Source organism: Tiliqua scincoides, chromosome 2 (genome assembly GCF_035046505.1).
Source record: "Tiliqua scincoides isolate rTilSci1 chromosome 2, rTilSci1.hap2, whole genome shotgun sequence".
Lineage (NCBI taxonomy): Eukaryota > Metazoa > Chordata > Lepidosauria > Squamata > Scincidae > Tiliqua > Tiliqua scincoides.
In genome coordinates, this window is record NC_089822.1 from 222,461,120 (window position 1) to 222,470,778 (window position 9,659).

A 9,659-nucleotide genomic window follows, 5' to 3' on the forward strand; every position below is an offset into this window, starting at 1 on the left:
TCTCCCACCTCCCCCCACCATGTTTCACAGCCCTCCCAGCCTCAGACTGTCCCACCCACCTCGTTCACAGCTGCAGAAAGGCAGCAAGTCAGGAGGCAGCATGTGCAGCAGAGCAGAGCTCAGCAGCACAGCAGCTGTCAGCCACCTCTCTCCCTGAGATGCCTGGTGACACCCCTGGAGGCTAGCCACGCCTCACTAGGGAGGTGGGACACACAGATTGAATACATCAGAGCTAAGGAAAAAGAGGCCTATGAAACTCTATGGCGCACAGAGCACTCTGTAATCCTATCCATTGAGTCATCATCAATGAGTGGGCTACAAAAGAAAGAGCCAGCCTTCTACTTGAAGAAACGTCACTGGAGAGCCGGTTCTATATGACATGCAATATGCAGTATGCTGTAATATACTGCAGAAGGCACGCAGGCTGCTACAGAGTGATATGACTATACAATGGTTTTGATGAGCAGTGTTTTTATTTTAATCCTAGACATCACCAGTGCAGTGTCAGAGAGGGATGCAGAGTTATAGTTCTCTGACGTCTTCCACTAATCCATTTCATCTCTTTGTTTCACCAGTATCTCTAAAAAATAACTGATCAAGGGCGAAAGCCAAAGAAATATGCTGCTGGTTTGCCAGCCTTTGAAGTTAGGAAGAACGTTATAAAACGAGAGGAAGTTGTTTAGGCCCCACAGCATGACATAATTACAGGAGAGCGATGGCTCTTAAACATTTCCTTCTATGCATGCATCACCATTTGGAGGGTTAGAGGGAGATGTAGCTGTATTTTATTTCTTCATGCCAGGGATACAAACCTATAAATTTCAATATTCCTGGTCTTTTGTCTAGACAGTTTGGCAGCACTCGCCTCCCCTGCCACAATGATCTCGTTGTTCTCATTAACCACACCGGTGCAGACACTTCCCAGGCCTTCCCCATATTTTGGAGAGGAAATGAAGTAAGTCTTTTGTGTTGCAGGAGCATAACAGAAACTGGCCTCTGCGTAATTGCCACGCCTTGATCTAATACCCTGGGAGTTATTGCCAATACAAAGCAGAAGAGTAGTAGTCTCCATGCCATAGCGAAGGCTAAGAGCCGGCTGGTTGGATTTCTTGATCGTTTCCAGGGCTCCCTCTATCATCTCACTGCACTGTGAATTGCTCAAAAGCACTACGTTCCGTTTCCAAGCTTCCACAAGGAATGAAGGGCTGACAAGGACCAGCCTGACTTGCTTCAGGAGCTCAATGAGGTGGTCCGCACGCACCTTTCTGCTGTGATTAACCCATCTAAGGACCAAGTCCAGAATGCTCTCTTCCCTGGATACATTAAGATCATCTGATCTGATCAGACTTAGCAACTGCTGGGCTTCAATCTCTAGTATTTCTTCATGCAGGCTTACCTCTGCAAAGTGCTGATACAAATATTTCCTAGCTTGGTCGGACAACTCTTCTGCTCCAATGTGCTTTGCAAAGTAATAGATCCCCACGCAGTTGGAAGCATCCATGTGGTCCATCATGTATTTCTGACACATGCTAAAAACCTCTTCCATCTGCATGAAAAATGCAGCAACAGCCACACTCTGCACATTGCTGTTAGTGAGGTAGAGCTCAGCAGTGTACATGTAGTGGAGAAGGATGGACACACTTTCTGCCGTCGTGTCGTGAAGTGCCACTTCTTTCTGTGTGCATTCAATCAAGCCACAGGTGAACATTGCTTTGAAATAGGGGCTGAAAGCAGCCAGCATCACTTTGTGGCAAGGGAATTTTTCACCTTCAGCTACCAAAACCACATCAACCATTTCTGCTAACGCTTTCATGCTTTTCATCTGATCCAGTAAATTCAAGCTATGCTGCTGCTTCCTTTTGCCCCCAGACTTGCAATCCATGGTAAAAGCTTCCTCCTGCTATTTCAAAACCTTCTCTGGTACTTTTTCAAGCCTTGTCACGCCTCTGATCGCTCCCAGTGATATGCCTTCATTGAGATTTTCCTGTAAAAGGGGGGAAGCATATTATTTTCTAAAATACAAAACTTCCAAAAATCAAATGTTATAGTTAGAGCCTAAGGCAGTGTTGAGAGATTAGGTTATAAATCTGTGCTATAGACTAATGATATTCAAAAAGGCTTTCTTCTTTGTCATTAAATTATTCTCATGCCTCATAAACAGCCCGCCTTTTCGGTTGATAGCTTGTCAATAGTATTTCGATTGGAAACGAAATCTATCAATATGGCAACTGCTTGGCATTCTATCTCTCAACCACAGGGTGGCGATGCAGACTTAAAGAGATTTTTCAGTCCCTAACACACATATACACACATGCCACCTGTGCCACCTGTCCACCACCTACCACAATCCACCATGGTGGCTGCTTCAGCAGATTTTGTGGGAATGCCACCCTGCCCCCAGATGGGGGCAGCAGGGAGCAGCTGAGGCCAGGCAGGTAGGCAGATGTAAGGTATCTGCTGCCTAGGCCAGCCCACAACTAGAGGTCACTGCTTCAGCAAGCCCCGTAGATGTGCTACCCTGCCACATAGCCTCTTGTGCGGGAAGTGAGCAAAAAAATGGAGGAGGTGGCAGCAGCTCTAAGCCTGTTATCCCTTCTAACTCTTGGCTAGCAGAGGCCTCTCGGCCTCTCGGCAGCAGAGGTTGGTGCTGCCTCTTCATCTTAGAGTGAATGAGATCAAGAGGCACTGGCTGGGAGGCTGAGGCTGAGTGAGCTAGCAAGCAAGGGATGGGGCAGGATACCTCCTGCATCTATTCCAGCATTCAACCTGAGGCAGGTGCTTCAGCTGGCCTCATGGGCCTGCTGAACAGACACAGAGCTTGTGAGTGAGCCAGAAAAGTTGGGGGTGACTTTGAATCACTGGGATTTTTACCCATTTGGTTGATTGGGGGAGGTGGGGGTTCTGCTCCATTCACTTCTTTGTACAATTATATTTCTGAATGCTTTCTTTTTGTTTTACCATGTGTTCTTTTTGGAATGCTCATTAGAAATCATAACTGCATGGCATTCATAATTGTTTTCCAGAGAGCTAGAAAAACAGGGGAAGAGGTGAGAGTTGACCCAGGTCAGTCTCTAAGCCACAATGCTACAAAGGTGATAGGTTCAGCAGCCTATCAGCTCACAAATTGTACTGTAGCATTATTGTATTATAGCTGATAAATGGTTTTCTATATAATAGTGTTGGGTTTTTCCCCCCTGTTGTTTTATTATGTGTCTCACTCCTTGTGGGTGGACAAAGTTAAAAATAACAACATCATCACAGCACTGATGTTTTTAATGTCCCCAGGCCTGTATATTATGCATCTTAGCATAATTGGATAGATACAAATATACAGAGTCTTAGAGTGTGTATAAAAATCTGCAGATCCTGAATTATGGTGAGGTGAGAGTTTATTGATTGACTGAGTTGGCTTGCTGGGGTGGGGGGTGGTCACCTTGTTAAACAGCCTTTTTACAAACCGTATGCAGAAAAGTTGACCAAACTCACACAGAAGAAGTCCATTGTTTCTGAGCACCACCAGACTTCTGACTTGTACATGCACATCTTCCATGGCTACATGGGACCCATGGGCTGCGTGTTGGGCCACCATGCTATAGCTATATCACTTGTCTCTCTACACTTCCTCTTCCACTCCATAAGAAGAGCCTTGCTGGATCAGACCAAGGGATCTTATAATCCAACTTCTGATATTTCACAGTGGCCTAGCAGGTGCCTCAGGGAGCACTTAAGACAATGCCCTTTGTCTAATCCATTCCCCACTTCCTTCTCCAATCCAGTAAGAAAAAGAAGCAGAGGTTGGTGCATGACTAAGTAAGGGAGGGCAAAATATGGTATGCCATCTCAGGTGCCAGAAGGTCCAGGGCCATTTCCAGAATGCCTCATTTGAATGCATCACTGAATTATCAGCCAGTGACTTGTTAAGACAAAAGAGTTGGTCCAACTGATACAGTTTAGGTTACTCGTTGCAGGGAAGCAATGGCAGGGAAGACACATGCCTTTCTCTTCTGCTGTTGGGACAGCATGAGAAATGGGATGCTGGCCTTGACAGGCCTTTGGACTGATCCAGCGGGGCTCTCCTTATGATTTTATGTTGTTGTTCAGTGGTGTCTGACTCTTGGTTACCTAATCTTTCACAACCCAACATTAATTGTCTTGTGAACAGCTCAACTAATTGATCTTAAACAGTTCTGAGCCCCAGGGTTAACTATTCATGAGCTAGTTGATCTCTACTGTAAACACAAAGGCCAAGTGCTATTATTTGTAGAGCAGGCACCAGTCAAAAAACCCTCTGCATCAGATAATTCTACACAAAGGAGCTTCCCACTAGTTTTGCTGTCATTGCAGCAATGAAAGAGGAGGTAGGGTTGCTAGCTATTTTTCTTTTCCTTCTTGTTCTTTCAAAAGAAGTTCCTGGATACAAATTGCCAACGAGCTATTAATACATGAAAATAAGACTCCCACTGAGATAACATTTTGATAATATTTTGCATTAGACATCCTTGATTGAGGGAGCTTCCTAGATAAAGCTCAGCAGCTCCACAGAGAAAAGAAAAAGAGAAAAAGGCAAGAAATTCACAGGTTTTCCTTCATCACCTCACCCTTATGCATTGTACAGCGCATCAAATAAAGGGGGGAGAACTGAGATGTTGGAGTGGCTGTAGTGCAACCTATAATCAGGGCTGCCCCAAAACCTCCTGTTCATAATCTGAAATACCTTGTCTCATGTGATATAGGGGAGTGTGAGGGTGAGTGTCCAACTGTGTTCAATGGAACAAACTCCCAGGCACATGTGCATAGGATTGCAACCATAAGAGATGAATGTGATTCTTCCCACGTTATCCCCTTTCACAGTTTCTCTATTCTTATATAACTAGGAGCTGATAGAGAGAGGGGGAAGCTAAGACTGGGAGTACATACTGGACAAGGGGGTGGTTCAAACTGTAGAATGAGAGTAGAAAACAGGAAATGGACCATGTGGAAGAAGGGTTTCCCGCTTGCTTCTGGGTTCCCACCCTAAGATTTAAGTCCTGGATTCCTGCAAATCATGCAAAGGAGGCTAAAAGGATTGGATATGTGGGAAAGAGCAACAGATATCAGACTTCTTCCAATAATTGTGTGTTGCTTTCAACACTCTGGGAAAGCCCACTACTTAACAACCTAGGCTCCACAGAATGTTCCATGGGACTTGCTCCCAAGAAAGTGTCCATAGGATTGCAGGCTGCAATCCTATAACACTTATCTGGAAGTAAGTCCCATTCAGTGGGGTTTACTTCTGAGTAGGAATGCATAGATCTACGCTATTAGGTGGCAATCCTATATAATATATGCTTACTGGGGAGCTGGTCCCTTTGAACTTGATGGAAGTTACTTCTAAGTAGACATGCCAAGTCAGCTGTCAAGCCTCAGCAGTCAAGTAGTAGCTAATAATTTCACGGGGGGGGGGGGGCTTGTGTGTTTTGTTATTGCGTATCATCACATCTCCATCTGTTGGACATTACTAGTTACTGTATCTATGTTGATCAAGCTTTTGCTTAACATTCAGCCAGCCAGGCTCAGGCATTTAGCATCAGCCTGCATGCCCTTTTTCTACCACCCCCCCCCCCATTATCCTTTTCTTCTGGATTTCTAATAAACTAGTTACATTTTCACTCTTTGCTTGCCCATCATGTGGTTAGTTTGTGGAACTCCATGCCACTGGAAGTAGTGATGGCATCTTGCCTAGATGCCTTTAAGAGGGGATTGGACAAATTTCTGGAGCAACAGACATCACAGGTTACAAGTCATGGTAGGTATGTACAAGCTCCTGGTTTTAGAGGTTGGCTGCCTCTCATTGCCAGACGCAGAGGAGGGCACCAGGATGCAGGTTGTGTCTGTTGTCTTGTGTGTTCCCTGAAGCATTTGGTGGGCCACTATGAGATACGAGAAGCTGGACTAGATGGGCCTTTGGCCTGATCCAGTGGGGCTGTTCTTAAGTTCTTAGTCCATGTTCATAGACAATTCAGTGACTTATCATGCCTGATTGCTCTCACAGACATTATCGTGATTTGATCTGAAGAATGAACCAGTGGGATCCTGTGATCTCTTGGGAGAATTCCCCCCCCCTAAATGGCCCCCTTCTGCCTGGTCTCTGTAGCCTAGGACAAAGGTAGTGGATAGAAACTACCAGTTGTCTGTCCCCCACATTCACCTGCTTGTCCTATAAAGATGGAAAGTGGAGAGCAGGAAGAGGTGCATGAGTGCTAACCACTAGGCTCTGCTCTCATCAATCAGCCTGTCTTCTCCCAATGCCCTCCCTGATACATGTGAAACATGTGAAACATGGCAAAACCATGGCAGGGGTTAGGGTGATTTTAACACGCCACCTCTTGTGCATCTGACCCACAACTCCTGGCTGTATTTAAAAAAGCTTCAATTAAATTCTATCTGATAGGGGGTCATGGGAAGGGAAGCAAGTACACATGCGCCTACTTGAAGAGAATCTTGAGAAAACCTTCTACAAAATCATTCTAAGAAGTCAAAAAAGAGACACAATCAGGACACGAGTTTACTAAGGACAGGCATCTGAAAATAAAGAGGCTGTCCCTGGTCAACAGAAGCATTTGAAATGTATGCTTGTGATGCTTCACTCTCATTTTAAAGATTTGCAGTGGAATGCAAAATTGTAGGCTATGATCCAGCGACCCATTTCCTATTAGTGTGGCATAACGGAGATGGGAAAATAGTGCTTGGCTCTGTGTGGAGGTGTAATGCACTGCCCCGGCACCTGGGGCAGTAACATTGTGATATCACTTCTGGGTTCTCCCTGGAGAACGGCACACTAGTTGTGGCAGCTTTGCACCTCCCCGTTCCTTCTCCTGCGGAGGCTCCCCTGGAAGGAAAAGGAACGGGGGTTGCAAAGCCACCAGTGCCTCCTCTATAACTAGAGCGAAGCATGAGGGGCTATCATGTGCCACCTCTTGGCATAGCACTTGGTGCCCATCAGTCTCCACCCTAGTTATGCCTCTGATTCTGGGCATAGGGATTGTATAAATTTGCCATGTTTGGATTAAAAAAAATTGACTCCATCTAGGGAGAATTCCATGAAGTGTAAATACAATTCAATCTGAATATATTACAGAAAAAATATGTCTGTTTCCATTTCACTTTCACTCCCTGCAGAAACGTAATAACATTTTCCTAATACGTTAATTGCTAAGTCTGGAAGGGTTTACAAAACCTAGGTTTACTATACATAATACAAGCCCTGGAAACAGCACATTCAATATCTGAATAGTTTGGAAAGATAAAAGAAGGCAACATGCTCCTTTCTTCTTGTCTTTACTGGCTGCTCTTTGTGTCCTGACAATGATAATGTCGTTTTCCTTTAGTAATTCTGTTTTAAATTTAGTAATTATTAGGTAGTTAACACAGCATGCTGTTACATTCTTTAACAAAACTCTAGCGGTTGCACTCTGACAGGATTCTTTACATTTGTGCTCTGGAAATAATGTTTGGAAATATTCAAAATGCAATGTAGAAACATCAAAATAACTTTAAGTAAGGATAAGACTCTGGTTGGCATCAAGGATTGCCATTGCTGGACAATTGTCAAGGCCCAGACGCTCAGAAGGGTCCAGGTCTGATCCCCGGACCACCTCTGTGCCCACTGTAGCGAGAGCAGCTGGCTGGGCTGTTCTTCGAAGCAGCTGCAGGGGCAGAGGCAGCAAAAGGAAAGCAAAGAGCAGGAGTGGGAAAGCCAAGAGCGGTCAGCTGGGCTGCTCTTTGCACCAGCTAAATGCCTGCAGTGGAGGGCAGCGGCTGCAGGGGTGGAGGTTGTGCTGCCACACATCCCTGCCAATGGTCAGCTCTGCTGCGCCTTCTCCTCTTACAGAAGGTGGCAGCTGCTCCCATCCAGCTGGAAGTCAGTGAATTTCATCAGGGTACCGCTGAGGAGAGGGTTGAGACGCTGAGACCTGATCATGAGGTTGGTATCTTTAGGGAGTCCCGGAACTAAACCCCCATGGGTAAGGAAGGCCCGCTAAATGTTACAGTAAAGGTCAAACATTTGGTGAATGTTAACATTTGCCAGTAAATTATAAGATTTCAAAGGCCCTAAGGGAAATGTCGAAAATGCATGTTACCAGTAAGTTTCAAAACTGCGTGCCTCTAGTAAATGTCCCAATGCCACGCTCACTTCTACCTTTTATAAGTAAGCATGTGTACCATGTCATAGATGCACATGTCAATAAAAGGAGATTCTTTGCACAAGGATATATGACCATCCCAGAACTGCCATTATTTAAGGTACTCGCAAAGCATGCGAGAAAAGTATTCCACCAGCTTCACAATGAGTTAACAACACTAGCGCTACACAGCTTTTGGCAGTGGCCCCCACAAAGAAACTTTTCTGCAACCACTTCCTCTAATTTTCACTTGTGGTAGGAGAGGTTTAACTGTTGCTGTTTCTCTTACCATAAGCAGTATTTGGCATGCATATGTAAATCTGAGACACTCCTTTGGAATCCAACCATCTCCTGACAACTCAGAACCCCCATGCCAGCAACAGAGTAATAAAAAAGCACACCACCACATCCATAAGTGCATATTGTAATCTCTCAAGAATCTCTTACAAGATTCATAATTCCATGGGCAAGGCAGATAAAGAAAGAGAACTGTGGGTTCCCAGAGACTTGCCTGGGGAAAAAAGGCTCTAGCAATGGGCCTTGCTCCCTTGTTGATGGAGTAGCCCTTGCATCTGGATTCCACGGTACAGTTTCCCTATTTTAACACTCCTTTTGACTCATACTGGTTGTAATTTCAACTTCTAAGGCAAGCATCTAAAAGGCTCTGTTATATAAGGTAGCATGCATCTTATGTACAAATTAGAAGCCCCCAGATTGAGCATCTAAGGAACGCTTGAAATAGCTATCTTTCCTTGCCATCATGTTAGATTCAAAGGTCGCTATATGCTGATGCATTCTTCCCTGTAGCATTCCTGGAAGCCCCTCTCTTTACATCTCTATCAGCCCTGTTGCAAGTCCCAGACAAGTATAACAACAACAACTATACAGTATACAGTATAACAACCTCTTGGCCATCTAAAGCTCAGCCCTGCAGACTCTCATTATCCTGAGCCTCAACAACCCATTCCCTCTGCTGTAATCCATCCCCAAAAGAATGGCATATTTACCTGTTTTCTTTGTAGTTGTTGAATACTTCTCACTCTGTACTGCTTTGGTAAACCATATGGGGAGTGGAGAGAGGCACAGACGGGAACTACACAGACAGAAGGAAAAGCAATACCTCCTATGCCTGATGCATGTATCAGAGTCTCATGTGGATGGGGTGAAAGCCAGGAGATATAAATAAGCTTGGCTCAGTAGAATTCAACTTGGCTCTAGGAGAGACCTGTATTAATGTCACAGAGAGGGGCACATTGGGACTCTGTGAGACACTCTCTGACTCCCATGTCAGTTGACATGGAACTATAAAAATAAACTTGGGGGAACCATGTGGTGCAGGGCATTGATTCCTTTTTGCTGGACACAACATTGCAAACTGCAGGGATTTGTAAACCTTCTCCTTTCTCATCTAAAGAGACTATATCCATTAGAATGGTAGTAACAGGGTAGTAACAGTATCAGTAGAAATAGGTACAAATTAACTATCCTGTAGCTGTA

The 9,659-nt window shown here is 44.8% G+C and overlaps 1 protein-coding gene across 2 annotated transcripts in view; it reads right to left on the bottom strand.

Moving 5' to 3' along the window:
- KBTBD12 (kelch repeat and BTB domain containing 12) overlaps positions 1-9,295 on the bottom strand; it is a 57,126-nt gene extending 47,831 nt beyond the window's left edge. For both annotated transcript variants that reach the window (XR_010793829.1, XM_066616219.1), the window contains exons 1-2: positions 9,170-9,295; positions 813-1,984 (exon numbers count right to left, since the gene is read on the bottom strand). Coding sequence is in view for 1 of the 2 variants with exons in the window: in XM_066616219.1 (XP_066472316.1) it covers positions 813-1,882 (1,070 nt within the window). In the remaining variant the exon portion in view is untranslated. The remainder of the gene's footprint in view (positions 1-812; positions 1,985-9,169) is intronic.
- Between the last annotated feature and the right edge of the window lie 364 nt (positions 9,296-9,659).